Raw genomic sequence first — 19,089 nt, forward strand, 5'->3', positions numbered from 1 at the left:
CTGTCTCCTAGAGTAACATAATGTAAATGTCCCTTCAAAATCAGAAAGTGGTGAAAGAAAGATTGTTAGTTTGCTATTTAATAAGCTCAAGGGTTTGGTATGTGTAAAAAGCGTAAGTAAAGCCAGCTGCACTAAAAATATGCCCAGATTCAGCATCATAATTTTTCTCCAAAGGAAAATCAAGCAGTAGTATTGCCAGCTCTTTAAATCCTTTTGGAAATTCTAGACACTGAGGTATTTGTTTTTATGGTCTCATGAATGGACGATGAACAGTGAATTCAAACTGTTTGCCACCTCTACTGAGAAGCCAAAGGAAAGAAAACATTTTTGCTTGTGTACAATATGGGACACCACTGATTTTTTTTTTTCCATGAAAGCTTGTGAAGAGTTTGAGCCCCCAAAATTCAAAATCCAGAAGCTAAAAACTCAACTGATCCATTATTTTTAAAGATAGCTCACTATGTTCATTGACAGACAGATCTATTATCCTGACAGGTTCAGCTGGCAACACCCTTGTAATGATAACACAACCTGCAGCTGCATGTGGGGAAGATGCCCTCTTGTTAATGATGCCTGGAACCACCTGCCCCTGGGGGTGGAGAGTTTATCAAGCCTGTAGGGGAGGTGGTCAGGGTTTGCTCTTTGCAGCCTGATTAGGCTGGTCCTTCTTGCTGCAGGTACTGGATGGCTATGGAGTGCTGAAGAGGGAAGGATGAGATGACAGGAGGAGCCATCCAAGCAGGGAATTGGATGATTGGTGATGGACTCCTACAGTTGCAATGGGAAAGCAGAGGTAAGGCTGGCTGCAGAGTGGAAGCCTGGGTAGGTTTGGGTGTCTGAATTAGATTGGGGGATGTGTGTTTGTGTGTGACAAGCATGTGATGAAGCTGTTACAGGGCTAGAAAGGAACAGAATCACTTAGAGATTAAGATCTTGGCTATAGTTTCTTCCTGTGTTTCCTTGGCTTAAGTGATGGTGTCAACTGTCACCTTACAATGGGAGAGGATGAAAACACTGTGTTAGGAAGTAAAGAGCCACAGTTTCCCCCTTAAAACAAATCTGAGGCTCAGACTGGTTTTCTAGCCTTTACTGTCTCTAATACTTAAAGTACAAAAGCTCAGTAACTGTTGCCATTCAACTCTGGGCATTGATGTTATTAACCACAGTAGATGCAATGAATGCAGTCTCCTGAGTTGTTATAATTTCATTATTTGATGAGGCTGCAGGAAAGACTTTGTGCTCCACTTCTACAGAGTAGCGGGAATAATGTTGTGAAACTCTGAGCCAGGGATCCTCTTCTTTCTCCTCCCTCTAGTGTTACTTGTTCAGAATTCCTAGCTGGGTTTTTGTAAAAGTAGTGTGATGTGGATAAGCAGATCAGTTGCCATGGTGTTCCACCTTTGCATCTGACAGTGTGAAACCCAAGCTCTAAAAGCACTGCACAAAACTGTTGTGCCAATGCCATGGAGGTAAAACAAAGCTGTGTGTTAATGGAAGATACCATGTGCTGCTATGGCAAGCAGCCTGTTATATGGCTGTTTGTGTGTTATGCACATGAAGGAAAAGTGAGTTGTAACCAAAAAAAAAAAAACTTTGTGCATGTCATGCATTGACAGTCAACCTTTTGCATAGTCCTGCTGAGCATTCAAGCTACTTGCTGTAAAGGAGAATGCCTCGGCACCATGAGCTGTGTACAACTGCCTGGTCCTATTGTGAAAGCAATGGGGCAGATCCTTTTTGCCTCTCTATGTCCTTCTCACAGCCATCCCTGAAACCACGTAGCCTGCAAGTGATCCCAGTTATGGGCAGGCACTTTGGGCTGTGTAGGACCACAGATGCCTAAATGCATGGGGGGATAGTCTGAGGGCTGGTTTGCAGAGCAGGGTGTGCTGGTTGCTGCTCTCCTGAAGTGTTCACCCATGTTGTGACCACAATCAAGTAGATCTGTGGCTCTTGGTATTTTGAAGCAGATCTGGGGGCTGCAAATTTGGGATTCATCACTAATACTGCTGCTATGTTAAACATGGAGGTTAATGGTGTAAGAGGGCTAAAGGACAGACTGCTGAGACACATGTGCTTACAGAGCCACTACTTAAGCAGTTCTGTTTTGGTCCTTTTCTTAGCATCCTACCCTTTCCATGTGGCTTTCTTCAAGTAAGGTAAGTTGTAGATTGGATTAGATGTTACATGAAGTGGCCATGTTTAGGACAAGTAAAAAGTAGCTGTCCTTGAATAACCTTTTTTGAATATTCTGTAGTAGACTGTAAAATATAATTTCAAAACCAATATTAAATATCTTTAGGTAGTATTTCATCAATCTCGAGTTTAATTGAATGCTTGTGTTGTGAATTTACATCAAGGTAAGTGTTACGTGTTATCTTCCCAGTTTTTGAGCACCTGAGTTGTGAAGGCTGTAAGTCAGAAACTGCTTCTCTTGTCAGGGTTAAGTTCCATTTAAAATTGTTAAAATTCTGTCTTAGCTCATATCGTGTCTGTAGATTCCTATGCTCACCTTGGAGGTAGAATAACTTTGTCCTCAGAAAACTTGTCAGTGAACATCAAATTTTTACAACACATTGTCATTTCCCCTGTATGAAAAAGTCAAACTCTATAATCCAGCATGGTAAATAATGCTGCCATACAAATATACATATATATATATATATGCGCCTAAACACTCATCTGTAATGCTAGAGTTTTGACAGAAGTGTGTTTTCCTGAGGCAAAGAGCTGGTCACAGTGACTGCTAGCCTTGGAAAAAAGAAAAATAAAAATGCTGGCTGCTACTTCCAACCCAGGCACTGTCCTAGGAGATATTTTAGGTTGTAAGGTGCTTCTTGAGGTGACTGCTCCTTTGAGCATTGTTTGAAGGGGACTGGGTTTTATTTTTGGTACTGCACAGTGTGCTTCATCCACAGCTTGTTTGTGTGCCTGCTAGGGACTTGATGTTTGATCATGGGTGAGCAGACCATGAGTGCTCACCTGCTGCTGGGATATTGCTCCTCTATGCTCGGCCTGCTGATACACTGTCCAAAACCTATTTCAAAGCAATCCCTATTTCAAAACATTGTGCAATGCAGAAGCAATGTGAGAACAGCATTTCCCTCTAAGTGGGAATGTTGCTTTGGCCATAGCTCATTAGCTAGGTAAAGTATTCATTTTCAAGACAGTTTCTGTGAAACTCATCTGCTTCTCAGTCTCTTCACAGCTGTTTCCTCACCTAACCCTCACCATTCATGTTAACATTTGCTCTTTGCCTTCATCTACTCTGTGGAAACAGGATCGGGCTAACTTAACTTGTGAAATTTGTGTAAGAGAGGAAGCTTTCCTAGGACTACTTACTGTCTTTATTTTGGTTTAAATATCTAGTTTTCTAGTTGGTCAATTTCAGTGCAACTTTACCCTGTTACAGAAATTGTTTTGTGGGGAGGGAACAGCTGTTCTGGTGGCAGTTTAATTCGGGAAACATTGATGTCCTAAGCTACAAGGATGGTCTCTGGCTGCCCTCACCTCCTCAGGCGCTTGGCTGGCGGGTGCCCCTCAGCATCAGCAGGCTCTGCAGGGCTCCAGGGAGAAAAGAGGCAAGTTTCGAGAGTGGTACGAAAAAGTAAGCATTTTATTAGGGGAGGGGGGGAAAAAAAGGCCAAAGGGGGAGAGGTGGCCTCAGACAAGTGCGGGCGGCAGCTCAGCCCTGCCAGAAGCCGACGAAGAAGCTGCAGAGCGAGTGCCACCGCTGGGCGCAGTAGGTCTCCACCAGGCGCTCGGGGGGCTCGGCGGAGGCCGGGGGCGGCGGCGTGGGGCCGGGGTCGTGGCCGGGGCTGGGCGGCAGCAGCCGCAGCTGAGCCTCGGGGGGAGCCCGGCCGGGGCCGCATTGGCGAGGGCCGAGCGGGGCGCCCTCGGCGCAGGGCCGGCGGCGGCGGCGCAGGTGGGCTATGACCTGCCGCCAGTAGCGGCGGCTGCGGGCGCCGTAGGCGGGGCAGCGGCGGGGCTCCCCCCGGTACACGCAGCTCCGCGCCGCCCCGCCGCCCGCCGGCGGCCGGCAGCTAAGGCGCAGCTCGCTGGCCCCCGCCGCCCAGCGCAGCTCCCACTGGCAGCGGTGCCGCTCCGGCGTGGAGAAGCGCCCCGTCTGCGCCGCCTCGCCCGGGCCGCTGCCCGCCGCCCCCAGCGCGGCCAGCAGGGCCAACGGGGCCAGCAGCGCCAGGGGCCGCCGCATCTCCTCGGCGCCGCGGGAGCCGCCTCCGGTGCCTGTGGGAAGGCAAAGCCAGCTCCGCACGAAGCCGCCGCTGCCCCATTCCCTCCCTCCTTCCCCGGGTTTCCCCGCTGCTCCCCCCCTCCCCTTAGTCCCCCGCCGCGACTCACGGTGTGCGGCCGGCTGCCTGCAGGTGCCCGGCCCCGGCGTGTGCGGCGGCGGGGCCGGCCCGGGACTTATCAACGGCCGGGGGCTGCCCCCACCGACGCCCCTCCCCGGTGTGGGGCACAGCGCTGGGTGTTCCTCACCCCGGCCGCACCCCGCGGGGCGCTCCGTGCCCTGACGGCACCGGAGGGAGGGAGGAAGGGGGGGGGGGTCCTTGGCATCCCCCCGCCTTGTTCGGGGAAGCCGCACACGGGGCTGGCCCCGGGGGGAGTGGGGGAACCGGCCCGATACCAGTGGCTCTGTCGGCAGCCTCGCTCCGGAAAGGGACTTGTGTTTTCTCCTTTGGAGTTCATGGGGTTAGAATCGGGGTAAAGAGAGAAGGGTTCTCACTTCAGAAGGTAGATACCGGTGTGGATAATTTTGGGGTGGTTGCTTTTTCTTTAAGGTGGAGGCAGGATTCTAATGGGGGCATGAGCCTAGAGCTTGGTGTTAGCGCATGCTTAGGGATGCAAGATCAGCCACCGCTTTTAGAAACCTCTGGTTGGAGTTAAGCTCTTAACGTCCCCACGTGCTTAGGTTTCTGAGTGATGTACCCTTCGCATCTGCTCCAAACTCCGATTTCCCATTCCGACCCTCTCCCTAGGATCAGGACGAGCCCGCATCCCGCTGTCGGCAAAGAGCTCGGCCCTGCTCGGCACCGCGCGTTGGGGATGCTCCTTGTCTAAGGCAACAAGAGAGCTCCGGGCTGCCAGCTCGTGAAAGGATCACTACTGGCTGCGCACAGACCCACGCATCCCTGCGTATGTCGGCGTGGCGATATGTCGCGCCGCGACAGCACCGCGGCTGTCCCGGAGCAGGCGGGTTTACGCGGAGCCCGGCCCCGTCCCTGCTGTGCCCGCCGCCCCCGACGGCTCCCGAGGCCCGAGGGGGACACCCAGCGGCTCGGCTCCGCTCGGCACCCGTTGTTGGCAGAGCAGAAAGCTGAAACGTGTTGCGGTAATGAAGGCTGCCTGGGTGTGGGACGCCTGCTTTCGGCTTTATTCCTGTCACCTCTCCTTTACGGTGACTTTTTTAAACATCCCCCACGGTTATAGTAGGTATCTTTTGGAGAGACGTCTGTGACTGCAGCCACAATGGAGTGGGTGCTTAGTTGGAGAGGCAGAGTGTCATGAGAAGGAAATAGAGCCTGGGCAACAAGCCATACGAGAGGTTTTGTGACCAAAATCTGATGTAGAAACAGGTACCTCCTTCTGTCCTGGAGTTAAGTACTTAACTACTTCTCACGGACAAGGCTGAGCTGACTGTTAGCTGTGTGTGGCTCTCCAGCTGGAATGCTGGATCGTGTAAATCCCTGTCATGGGTACTGTGGACTTCCTATGGCTGCAGGAGGGATGTTGGCATCTAACCTAGGGATGTGGAAGCACCATAATGAAGTGCATTGTGACTTGTAAGACCCTCTGTGGCTCCAGTGAGCATAAGAGACATCATGTGCCTTAGCTTATTAGTCCACCAAACCCTGGTGTTGCATTCAGATTAAGGTCTGGCCACCTGTAATCACTATATACTATTTCACCGAGCATCTTGTCCACTTCCTGCGTTCTTGTACGCAATGTACATCTTGTACATTTGTGCAATGTGAAATGGAGTTGCCTGTTTAAGGTCACTTAAGGCAGGTTCTCTTAGGCTTATCACATTTGGAGGGAGATGTTACTGTATTTTAATGAATGTTTTACTGGTGCATTTTTTTCAGAAAAGTGGGTAGTATAAAGAATAGTGATGATTCATCAACCTAAATATACAATATTAACAGAGCTGTATTTAACCTACTTGTCTGAACTATCAGTTTTTAATATTTTTTTTTTTACTACTGGCTCAAGAGAATAAAATAATATTTAATGTGGTAATAAACATTGGCTACAATGAGGTAGACTGGTCTTCTCAAATACCCGGTTCTGTTCAGGGCAAGCCCAGCTCTGCATAGTATAAAAGATAAGAAATGGTAGCTGAACAGCCACAAAGAGACAGATTCTGGGAATTCTTCATGAAGAAACTGAGGAATGTGGTGTTGCCCCCAGTTCATTTGCCTGAACAAAGGTGTTCCATGTTTTTATCATCTTTTGTCTCTCACTCCCTGCAGGTCTTCTCATAATCTCATCTGAGTCATTCATCTGGAGTTTTCCAATGCTTTGTTTTTTCAAACAGTTCAGGAAATATTTGTGGTTTCTTGTTCTTCGTAGTGCTTCCATTGCTGCAGAGCAGTTGGTTTGTTCTCTGCATCCTATATGTTCCCTCCTTGCTTTGACATTCTCCTCAGACTTTGTTGTACTTTTGATAAGAGAGATAACTACATTGCAGTTTTTCAAAGCATGTGATTTTTCTCATTATAGCCTTACCCATTTCATTTTTTTAATCTGCCTTTGAGGATGCTTCTTTTTCGGTTATATGAAAGTGAAGGTTATCATGCTTACTGTAAGCCTTCCTCTCCAAAAAAAGTGAAGTCTTTTTGCTTGTTTTTTAAATGTATGTGTCCTACCTTCATTCTTCATTCCACAGTTAGCGGACTGACACATGCATTGGCAACGCCCCTTGTTGAGCTCAATATGAGATCTGCTAAAATACCTCTACTGCTCCAGGCTTTCAGCTGATCAAAAATTGAAGTCGTGAAAGGGTGAGCTTCAGCTTTGCCTTCTCCATTATTTAAGTTGGTTCAAAGTAAATCATTCTGCCCTCTAATAGTGAAGGAAGTCACAGAAATAATTGATTTCTAGTACTGCTTAACAGAGGGCTTCATTAGAATGCCAAAAATGCATTTTTTTCAAAGAATTTATATCTGGTCATTCTTGTATTCATTTAAAGAAGCAGAAAATGCACTCGTTGTAGCAACATACAGATAGACACTGTAAGTCAAGAACCCATACAAGTGCTATAGAATAAAAATTAGTTGCCTTCTTAAATTTAGCAGTTTATTTTGGGGAAAAAAAAAATCTGAATGTTTCTAGAAATATCAAGTGGCTTTTCTATCTTAAATACATCTGGAGACCGTTTCTTTGGCATCTTTCACAGTATGTCGGAGATGTGCTATGAAAAAAAATAATTATTTTCATCATTTAAATTAGAAGAATTCAAGAATAAAAGGGGGGGGCGAAGAGCTAAAATGATGCAGGACATCATGGACAACGTTCTCTGTCATCACAGTAGAGTACAACAGCTGAAACTGGAGTAAGACTTTTGGTTTATTCAGAGCTTAATCCTTTTACTGAACTGCCAACAACCTGAAGGCTGGAGACTGGTTTTCCATGATGTGAGCTGATTTGAAGGCTATTACAAGGAAGAGTAAACATTAAGAGATAATTATGAAAAAAAAAAACATCTTCTAGATACATGACTTCTGCCTTTCTCACCTCAAAAAAACAAACAAACAAAAAACAAACACCCAACCACCTCGACTGTAGAATGGTGTGTTTATAGTGTGGTTTTACCCAAAGAACTGAAGCAGTGGGAGAATGCTGGTATATTATGCACTAGCAAAAAATGGAGTTGGCCCTGTACTATAAATTAGTGATTTTTATGGAGCAGGAATACACAGGCTATAGAAGTCCATGTCAACTGCTCTTGTATTACAAAATTAAAACAGTTCTATAGAGTTTAATAGAACTATAATATGAATAAGAATTAAAAAAAAAAAGACACTAACAAGGAAACATCAAGGAAAGACGTGCTTAAAAGGAGAAGAACCCACTGCACACTGCTCAGCTGTTTTTATATGTTCTTGCTGGTGTATTTGCCTTGATGCTATATTGGCCACTGTTTCTGAAAAGGTATATTCCAGTTTGATACAAATGTGCGTCCTGTTTACTAAGTGTTTGCTTTAAGAATAGTTTATAAAATATTTTTCCTTGATTCTGGAGTAATATGCCACAAAGTCTTTTTCTTCATTATGACACCTGGTATCCCTTGCCCAGAGTGTGCCTTCTGGCTCTGAAATCTTGTAGCCTAAGCCAGAATGCAATGCTGGTGAGGAAAAACTGTTTTGCTGAAGCCCTGCTACAATGAGCATTTCCTGAAATGCCTATATTTTTTTGGAGGTCCACCTAGCTATGCAGAATATTTTTTTTTGAACTATTGCTGTGGGTGTAAAAGGCTTAATAGTGGGAACTGTTGTAATGGAGGACTTTCTGGGTTATGATAGCACAGCTGTTCTCTCTTTTAAGCTCGTAAAAAGCTTTAGACTGAAGGCTGGCAGCACACCAAGGAGACATTATCAGTCTGATACTACTGTAATTTGTAGCTTGGAAGCACAGGGTAATGGACTACATGATGTGCTTGCTTAGAGTGAAAATATGGTTATTAATTACCATTATCAATTTATTAGCACAATTGAGCTTGACAGCACTAATATTCTACTATTAATCTGAAATATAAGAGACAAATATCTAATTACTGGTTTGCTGTCTTGAACCCCAGCTCTGTTAGCTATCTGCCTCCCTCCGTTAACAAATGCATACCAAGAACATTTTCCATGATAACGCCTCTGGTGACTATATTACTGATTCAGTCATTAGTAAACTCCCTGTGCTTTCTTATTTTATGCATTTATTCAAATTACTTTGTAAAACTGATAGTTCTTTGCACTTTGATTTTTATTTCCCAAAATCTACATGTAATATTAGAGAGACTTTTAAGATTGATCATCAAATAAAGGATAAATCCAGCTGTGCATAGGTAGTAATTACCTTGTCATATTTTTTCAGTATGATTTCTAACTGATTAATTCAGCTTTATCAACAGCAAAAATGTCAATAGGTGTGCAAAACTGGATTACATTGTCCCATGTTTCTAACCTGCATCACTGTTTTTCCCTTCAGGTAGTCAGTCTTGGGAGTTTCTCATCCTGAAGTAGGTATCTTCGCTTCATTCAATAAATTGCTCTAGACACCATTTGATTGCTTGTCCTAGATCTCTCCTGACAACTGACCTACAAGTAAATACCTCTTTATTATAGATGTAGAACACAAATCAAGATGAATCCTTCTCTTAGTGATCTCCAAAGTCTTTGTATCAAACCCTTCAGTGTCGTATGTGTGTTGCTTAGATCTCGTAAAGGTGAATTCAGTTTGGCATGACTCAATCTGTGTCAAGATGCTACCTGGCTAATGGATAGTGTCACTTCTGGGTTTCCCATTTCTGCAAATAACTATGCCTTTAATCTGATGTGGCTTCTAGTGAGAACTATAAAATTCCTGATGCACCACTAGGAATCAATGTATGCACCCCCTAGTTAGTCCTCAGACTGGTCACACTTGGAATGAAGTAAAATCCTGGGAGTTACCTACTTTGCCAGAAGCCTAGGATACCACGAGAGCAATTTCTCAGGTGTGTGAGAGCTTCATCTCTGAGTACTGCATTTAAACTAGTAGTGCTTCAGTGATGTTGGCTGAGACTGTCAGCCAACTCAGCTACTCAGCTGGTAGCAGCTGAGAATATGGTTCATGCTGGAAGAAAATGGCGAGTCCTTAAAGTGCCATTTGAAAAGGCTAGGTGATTTGTTATTCTTTTTAAAGATTTTCAAGTATAACTTGTCTGCTGACTGGATGACATGCAAGTCCCAGCATAAAAAATAACACTTTTATAGTTGGTTTTCAAACAGAAGGTGAGTATGAAATGCCTTCTCCAAGTGTTTGTGTAAGTAAAGCTTGGATGTCCTGGGAAAAAGAATACAAAAAGGGAAAAACTGTTCAAGAAGCAAACTTATTCACAGGTAGCATGTCATTCTCTCACAAGTAATGTGGTACTGCAACTGCCAATGGGCAAGTCAAATATTTCAGTGGTAAAATCAAGCTTCTTTTCCTTTAAAGAAAAACTTTACTAAATAGTACTGACATTTTTTATCCCTGCTGTGGAAAGGCCCTTTGGGAACAGAAATGTTGCAAACCCTTTAGTGTTTCTTAAGCCAGACTGACTTTTCAATTCTCACCATATTTTCCAAGCTAAAGACAGAAACAAAATCAAAGTGCAGCTGTCACCTTTCTTAGAGTGAAGAGATGATATTAAATATGATTAACATCCAGTGAAAACAAAGTTGAAGAAAATGCCAGAGCCGAGCCTAGGAGTGCCTATGTTCTGGTAAAAATGAAGTCAAGTGATCCACCATGGCACCTGTATGATTTAAAATTAGATAATGGTAGTCAAAGGCATCTTGCTTGAATGCTAGATAATCACCTCATTAATCATTCAGATGGTGTACTTTCATTCGTTATCCCTTGCTTGAATCATTATGAAAGTTATTTTTTTTTTGTGGAAGAGAAGATATAAAAGTAAATCTGGATCTTTCTATAAAACATATGTTTAGAAGAAAATTTAATGTCTATTAGGAAAGCTCTGGAAGTCTTTCCATCTGTGCCAAATGGCAGAAATAAGCTGCTTGAAACTGCGGAAGCCATTCTTTCCCTGCCTGCAGACACCAGTCAGGACACAGAAGTGCTTGTCAGATCCATGGGCACATCCCAGCCCCAGCTGCTGTACCAGTCCCATCTACCAGCTCAGGAGTACGAGCAGTTACTGGTCTGAGGTAGTCTGGCTGCAGCACCAAGGCAGATGCATTTAAAAACATTAATTTAAAAATATTTTGGAAAATTATTTTTGAGAAATGGCAAACAGCAGAATGGAACAAGAAAAGGGTGAAGGATGAAGAACCAGTTAATATTCTTTGCCTGCACTGTGAGCGTTTCTGCAATTTCCCTATCCAGAAGACTCATCAAAAGCTATTAATGTGGAATAGACAGAGCTGAAGCAAATTTTCTGTACTCTTCAGATTTTTATCTTTTATTACAATGTTTTCACTTAATTGCCTTCGCTTATACCAAAGCAAAATGATTTAATCATATATATAATTTAAGCTTCCCTGTTGTGAAAGCTCTACCTCTGTATATTGCAATATCTTTGTAACAATGGGGTCTGGTGTATTATAGGCACACAAATAGATTTTATTGCCTTGTGCAATAATGTGACATATCTTCTAAAGATATGTCACAAACAAAGCTGTACAGAAGGATAAAATGCTGTCTGTGGGGATGAAATCTGTCATTGTTCTTCCTCAAATAATTTTGAAACAGTGCCAGAGCACAAACACATCGTCCACCAGTGACCTTTGTTGATTTGAAACTTGCTAATCTGAAAGTGCTTACCTAATCTTGAGCCTGGTCTTTAGAACTCACACTGTCAGGATATTTCAATGCCATTGGAAAATAGTGCACATACTGTGACACCTCCAGTCCCACCCAAATCGTCTCGCCTTTGCTGATCATCTGGAAGAATAGATAGCAGTGAGAAATGAGACACTTTAGAATTGGATCTCTTTCTAGGGAGGTAATAGAGTAGGAAGGGACTTTTTGCTGCAGCAATATAAAGCTTCCAGCTGTAGCTCCGCAAACTTGCAATGTCCTAAATATTTATTTGGTGAATGTTATTTTCTTCTGGTTGTGGCTTTATTCTTTGTGCAGTCTTTTTGTTATGGAGCATTAAAAGTCACTTATGATTAAAGGCTGTTTTAGCATGAAGACTGGTGATACGTATGAAATGCCACTTCTTGGGTGTCAGCCCTGAGCTTCCAGGTGTGCAGCTCTCACATACCCCAAATACAGTTCCTGTCTTGGGACTGATAGCAGACCTTTTCTTGCACAGGCTTTGCTGGAGAGCCAGGATCACTGCTGGCTGCGGAAGCGAATCAGCAAGTATGGCTGCGAGTGATGTGCCCCATGCTGCAGCAAGGTCAGTCTTGTTCTGCAGGAGGGTGCTCATGTCCTGCGTGTGAACTCTTCCACAGCTTTTCTTCTCAGCTCTGACATACATGTGGCATGTGACTTGTGTGTCAAGGAGACTGGCCACCAGGATGTTACCAGTGTTCTTCAGTTTGTTCTTCAGTTGTGTGATTGGTTGCTGAAACCATCGTGATGAGCATTAGGGAGCATCTTCATGGGGAAATTGCTAGGGATCCATTTGCTTGTATGTAGTACATTAGCATATCTTTGTTGACAGCATTTAAACAGTGTGATGCTTTTTTTCTTTCAGCACCTGCTTAAATACAATTCTTATTCACAGGTTTTGGATGGAGGAGTTGTGTTGCAGCCAGAGGATTCAAATTTTAGTGGAATATCTGTAAAAAAAGATGTCAGGGTAACTTTCATTCAAGAACTGGCACAAAACTGTTACAGCATACCTTTTGGGGAGAAGCTGTGAGAAAAGCAAGAAAACAAATCCACCAAAACATTACTAGGAGCTATCACTCATGAAAGGCGATGCAAGCCCTTCTTTGAATTCTTCTTGGGCTATGGATCAGAATGTCTATTGTTTTTTCACCATCTAGCAGTAATTTTACCCCAGAAAGCTAGATATACCTTTTGTTAATCACAGAAGTCATTAGGAATATAGCTTCCTTTACATTGTGGTAGTTTGACATCTGAGCAAATTCAAATGAGTTTAGTTACTGTTCATGGGAAAGTCATCACAAGATTTGAGCCATAAAACAATGCACATAAAACTATGTTCAGTTAGTTCAGATCTAAATATAAAAGGAGTAAGATCATTTTGTGTTCTCGCTGAGGGCAGGCACAAAGATAAACTGAACTGATTTAAAAATATATGAAAATTCGAACTGCAATAGAAATCTCTGAAAATTATCTTTAAAGGGAAAGGGGAACCTAGCAACAGCTTCTGCAGATTTTAAAAATGAAATGCCTTCTCACTACCTAAATTAAAATAAAACTGGCCCAAGATGGATCTTTTTTTTTCTAGTTGAAGATAAACCTGCTGGCTTCAGTGGAGCTATTCATGTGGAGAAATGTGATTTTTTACAATAACACGTTTTCTCCAGTCTCTTTATTCACTTTACACTATGCACTTATAAAGATCCTGCAGACCTGTCCACATTTCATTTAATATTTTATATAGATAATTAGCGGAGAAGATGTGAAATCTGGGTATAGGCCAGATTCACTGGGTTTTCTGTAATGTCTTGAATGATAGTAGTTAGGAAAAACACCTTTTAATGTCTTTTAATGTCTTTGTAACCTGCTATTTCTTTGGTGTAAATTTAAAAGAAATACAATCTTGAGGGGTAGCCACTACCCAGGGGCTATGTCCTGCTGCATGTCTGTTAGCAAAACGAAAAGTGAGAGGATTCAGAAAATTGAGTCAAATTATAACAGTGGGGTTGATGGAGTTGGGAGCTTTGTGGAGGGACTCATGTAACTGTGGCGATGAAACCGGAGTCATCCAGTACACATCAGAGTCCGGGCAGATGGTGCTTAAGACCTGAAAAGCTACTTCAGAATGCCCCCCCCCCCCCCCCCCCCCCCCCAATTGAGGAAACAGCAGTTTATGAAAAATACAGATTTTTTTTTTCACTTTTCTTTTAACTGAGAAATACTCAACTGATTGAATTGTACTTAATATGGTGTGTGTAGGTGCAGCATCTGAAATCCAACACAGGAGGCATGATTTTGGCAAAAGCAAAACAACAGATGCTTGTGACAAGCAGGTTGTATAACAGATTTCTCTTGCAACCTAGGTCAGCTGTTTTTCACCAAGATTGAGTTTAACTGAAATGGTTAGTATTAGATAAAATATATATTCATATGCAGTTGAGGTATGATCTTGGCTTCCTTTACATTGATATTTTCACTGAATTCAGCATTTGTTAAAGTTACAGCTAATTATAACCTTGTGGACAATAATTGTTTTACTTACACCAACTGTATATAATAGCTACTAAATCAGAGCTATTTAATTTTTTTTAATTGTACATATATTTAGGGGAACATTCTAAAGACAGGTGCAATATTTATTCTGTATTCAACTCAGCAAAACAACTGCAATTAAGGAAGAAATAAAAGGAGGAGGGGGAGGGAAGACTAATTTTGGAAAAACAGCTCCTCCAATAGCTTGGAAATACTTCTTGCAATATGTTAAGGCTAATATAACTGTCACAGCCTTCTGTGGAGCACCCTTCATGAAAACATCCAAGTGGAAAAATTGAAAAGCTCATGTAAATGTCAATCTGAATATGTGACTCTACAGTTTTTTGCTGTATGAAGTAGCTGCTTAGACTTTAGATTGTGAAATCATGTCTTATTTTGGTGGTGGTTTCCTTTTGATTTTCTGTTGTCCTGCTTTGCTTGTTATACAACAATGTAGCAATGTGCTGTGGGAAGAGTTAGAGCTGGACACCTACAATATCTGTGCTTCTGTGTGTATTTGGGAAGGAAAAAGGTGATGGGCGTGGGTTTTAGTCCCTTCTAGCTCCTGGAGCTGGTGTGCATAGAGGCAGTGCTGCAGCTGGAATGTGCTTCTTAGTCAATGATAATCTCAAAGTTCATGCATAAAGCAAAATAGTGCTACAAAAATGAGATGACAGACAAAAGATAAGCTATAAAAACAACACAAATGTAAGCATAATGTCAAGTGTGTGCATGTGTTGTAGTTAATCATTTCAAAGCATTGCTTTGAAAACAGGAATAAACTTTGTCTCAACATGGTGTTCAAGTGCATCTTTCCTGTGACCTCCTGGTAACACTGCAGAGGTGCTGGGTGTAACTGTGGAGGCACTGGCTTGGTTTTAGGAGCAGCAACCTGATGGCTGCTTACTGAAGCCCATCACCTGGAGCCTCTGCCATGCTGGTTCCCATGGTGTGGGAACCAGCCTTGGTCTTCCCTCAGAAGAGTCCTCTTCATCTCTCTGCGCTTATCTCCCTGCTCTTATCTTGAGCCTTGGGGCTTAAGTTTCCTGTTCCTTGAAGATCATGGTTTCCTTTTTAGCCTGGTTTCAAAGACTCTGCCTCTGTTTACCCCTGTCTTTACCTCTTAAACTCAATAAGCAGTTCAGAGAAATTTGACGGCAGAGAGAAGATCTCAGCTGAATACACATATCTACAGCCACCAAAGTGGGGTACGCAGATATTATCTCATATGTGCAATGTGGCAGTGATGGAGGGCTGCAGGGTAGGTGTTTAATTGACCCTAAGGAGTTAGTATTCATCTCAGCTGGGTGACAAAGAAGTAGGAGCTCCCAGGAGGTGGTGTGGGTTAAAGCCCCGCAATGTATACTTTGCTGAACTGGAACATGTTTTGATAACTATGTTTAGACATTGGCTAATAAGAGTGTTTAGATAGGGTATTTGTCAGGTTGGACTGTTTTAACACCAAGGATATTTAAAAGCTATTTTTTAGGTCATTGAGATATTAATGGTATTGTAAATGTGGAACTGCAAGGCAGGGAACTGAACTGCTTTCAGTCAGGAAAATCACTCGTATTACAGTAAGCACATAAAGGAGGATGTATCGATCTGAGTTACAAAAAGATGTGCTTGAGGAATAGCTCTGTGCAGATGCCCCTACAATATCACTTTTGCTATTTGTGATTCACTTTGTCCTGCTAAACCAAGGAAGTTGTGGCCTGGCAATAGACAGCAAAGTCCTGCCGAAGTTTTGCTTCAGAAAGTGTTTCTTTGGAGGGACTGCAGTGATGTAAGTAGGAAGTAATTCTGTTTCTTTATTTCTGCTGAAGTAAACCTTTGGCATTTTATAATAATTTTAATACACTTCATCAGACTTGAGCCTAACAATATTAATTGAATCTTGCCCAACCTAACTTAGCAGCTTGTTTTGTCATGAGAAAAACCGTCAATTAGAACTCGCAATCCATCACTAAAACAAAATCCTAGGAACGCAAGTCTAGCTAACTTACTGTTCATAGAGCTACTTGGTCTGTAGTAATGTTAACATTCAGGAGCCTTCCCAGTTTAGGAAAAAATGCACACAATATCAATATTCACATGCTATTAATTCAATAACAGAAGATGCAGCCTGAAGGGCTACGTGGTGTAGCTTTCTTAAGAAGTACCTGCAGTAATATGCTACTTAAAATGACTATGAACAGTTGATAATATGCAATATCTGAAATTTATTACAGCCTTGAGAGTTACACTGCGTTTACTACAACAGTTCTTCCAGTAGTATGATGTTGTAATGTATATCTGTACATCAATACTGACCATTACAAATTGAGTACAAACAAATGTAGTTGCCGAGGCGATCGGCTCCGGGGCAGATGCGTTCTGCAGCGGAGTGGGGGATCGGACAGGCACAGCTAATTTTTCCAGCACCGAGCCCACTCGAGGGAGCCGCCAGGACCGGCAGCCTTCGCGAGGGAGGAGAACGAGGAGAGAACGAGGCGTAGGCGGAGCCAGCAGCGCCCCCACCCTCGCCGTTGAAAAGCTGCCCCGAGGGAATAGGAGTGACCAGGAGGGCAGTCAGGGCGTGGCGCGGCAGTTAGGGCAGGCAGGGCGAGCAGGGAGGGCAGAACATTCCCCCCGCCCATACGAACACCTCCTCTAACGGCGGTCTGCCGCTAGCTCAGCTGCAGCGGTGTACACCAGGCACAGTGCGCTCTCCAGGAAGTCTGTACACACCCAGACCGACTGCCCACATCAGGGAGTGTGAGCAGGAGATAGACTTGTGGAGCAACTCCCTGAGCGGCCTGAAGGACAGGTACCGGGGTGAGACCCCCCCAGATGGGGGGCTCTTCAGAAGGGACAGGCAGCATGGAAGGGGTGGTGGTGTGGCTCTCTGTATCAGAGGGAGTTTTGATGTCGTGGAACTTGAGGCTGGGAATGATAAGGTGGAGTCCCTATGGATTAGGATCAGCGGGAAGGCCAACAAGGGAAGCATCCTGGTGGGGGTCTGTCATAGATCACCAAACCAGGATGAGGAGACTGATGAGGAATTCTACAGGCAGCTGACAAAAGTTGTGAAATCGTCAGGACTTGTGCTTCCAGGATATATCTGGGAAGTTGAAGTCCCCCACGAGAACAACACAGCCCAGAGAAAGCAGTCTAGGAGGTTTCTGGAGAGCGTGGAAGATAGCTTCCTGATGCAGCTGGTTAGTGAGCCTACCAGGGCAGGTGCCCCACTAGACCTTCTCTTCACAAACAGAGAAGGACTGGTGGGAGATGTAGTGGTTGGAAACTGTCTTGGGCAGAGTGACCATGAAACGGTAGAGTTCTCCATTCTTGGAGAAGCCAGGAAGGGGACCAGTAAAACCGCTGTATTGGATTTCTGGAGGGCTGACTTTGAACTGTTCAGGACACTGGTTGGCAGAGTCCCTTGGGAGGCGGTTCTGAAGGGCAGAGGAGTCCAGGAAGGCTGGGAGCTCTTCAAGAAGGAAATCTTAATGGCGTGGGAGTGGTCTGTTCCCACATGCCCAAAGACAAGCAAGGGGAAGAGGAATGTCCTGGCTGAACAGAGAATTGTGGCTTGAGCTTAGGAGAAAAAAGAGGGTTTACAATCTTTGGAAAAGAGGGAAGGCCACTCGGGAGGACTATAAGGATGTTGTGAGGCAGTGCAGGGACAAAATTAGAAGGGCCAAAGCTCATCTGGAGCTCAATCTGGGTACTGCTGTCAAAGACAACAAAAATTGTTTTTACAAATACATCAATGCAAAACGGAGGACTAAGGGAAATCTCAGTCAGGCCCAGTCAGCATGAATTTATGAAAGGCGGGTCCTGCTTGACGAACCTGATCTCCTTCTATGACAAAGTGATGTGCTTGGTGGATGAGGGAAAGGCTGTGGATGTGGTCTACCTTGACTTCAGCAAGGCTTTTGACACTGTTTCCCACAGCATTCTCCTCAAGAAACTGTCTGCTCATGGCTTGGACTGGTGTACGCTTCATTGGGTTAAAAACTGGCTGGATAGCTGGGCCCAAAGAGTTGTGGTGAATTGAGTCAAATGCAGTTGGAGGCCGGTCACTGCTGGCGTTCCCCAGGGCTCGGTACTGGGGCCGGTCCTCTTTAATATCTTTATCGATGGTCTGGATCAGGGGATTGAGGGCACCCTTAGTAAGTTCACAGATGACACCAAGTTAGGTGTGTGTGTTGATCTGCTGGAGGGTAGGAAGGCTCTGCAGGAGGATCTGGATAGGCTGCACCGATGGGCTGAGGCCAACTGTATGAAGTTCAACAAGGCCAAGTGCCGGGTCCTGCACCTGGGGTGCAATAACCCCAAGCAGAGCTCCAGGCTGGGAGATGAGTGGTTGGAAAGCTGCCAGGTGGAGAAGGACCTGGGAGTATTGGTGGATAGTTGGCTGAATATGAGCCAGAAGTATGCTCAGGTGGCCAAGAAGGCCAATAGCATCCTGGCTTGTATAAGAAGCAGTGTGGCCAGCAGGGCTAGGGAAGTGATTGTCCCCCTGTACTCGGCTCTGGTGAGGCCGCACCTCGAGTACTGTGTTCAGTTTTGCGCCTGTCGCTACAAGAAGGGCATTGAGGTGCTTGAAAGCGTCCAGAGAAGGATGACGAAGCTGGTGGGGGGTCTGGAGAACAAGTCCTACGAGGAGCAGCTGAGGGAGCTGGGCTTGTTCAGCCTGGAGAAAAGAAGGCTCAGGGGCGACCTTATCACTCCTTATAAGTACATTAAAGGAGGCTGTAGTGAAGTGGGGGTTCGTCTGTTCTCTCACGTGCCTGGTGACAGGACGAGGGAGAACGGGCTAAAGTTGCGCCAGGGGAGTTTTAGGTTAGATGTTAGGAAGAACTTCTTTACCGAGAGGGTTGTTAGACACTGGAACAGGCTGCCCAGGGAAGTGGTGGAGTCACCATCCCTGGAAGTCTTTAAAAGATGTTTAGATGTTGAACTTTAGTGATATGGTTTAGTGGAGGACTTGTTAGTGTTAGGTCAGAGGTTGGA

The 19,089-nt window shown here is 44.3% G+C and overlaps 1 protein-coding gene and 1 long non-coding RNA gene across 2 annotated transcripts; one reads left to right on the forward strand and one right to left on the reverse strand.

The window, feature by feature from the left end:
* The first annotated feature begins 614 nt into the window (after positions 1 to 614).
* LOC137859570 (uncharacterized) lies at positions 615 to 15,006 on the forward strand. The gene is made up of 3 exons (XR_011098387.1): positions 615 to 793; positions 12,035 to 12,121; positions 12,452 to 15,006. It is a non-coding gene; the product is annotated as an uncharacterized lncRNA (long non-coding RNA).
* FGFBP3 (fibroblast growth factor binding protein 3) lies at positions 3,598 to 4,714 on the reverse strand. Its single transcript, XM_068688266.1, has 2 exons — positions 4,360 to 4,714; positions 3,598 to 4,245 (listed from the first exon to the last, which is right to left on the reverse strand). The coding sequence occupies exon 2, from the start codon at positions 4,211 to 4,213 to the stop codon at positions 3,686 to 3,688; it is 528 nt and encodes a 175-aa protein (XP_068544367.1). The 5' UTR covers positions 4,214 to 4,245; positions 4,360 to 4,714; the 3' UTR covers positions 3,598 to 3,685.
* Positions 15,007 to 19,089: the final 4,083 nt, after the last annotated feature.

Source organism: Anas acuta, chromosome 7 (assembly GCF_963932015.1).
Source record: "Anas acuta chromosome 7, bAnaAcu1.1, whole genome shotgun sequence".
In the NCBI taxonomy this organism is placed as follows: Eukaryota; Metazoa; Chordata; class Aves; order Anseriformes; family Anatidae; genus Anas; species Anas acuta.

Bases quoted from the DNA above. Each gene is read 5' to 3' on its own strand.
- FGFBP3 (XM_068688266.1), bottom strand. From the start codon at position 4,213: ATGCGGCGGCCCCTGGCGCTGCTGGCCCCGTTGGCCCTGCTGGCCGCG.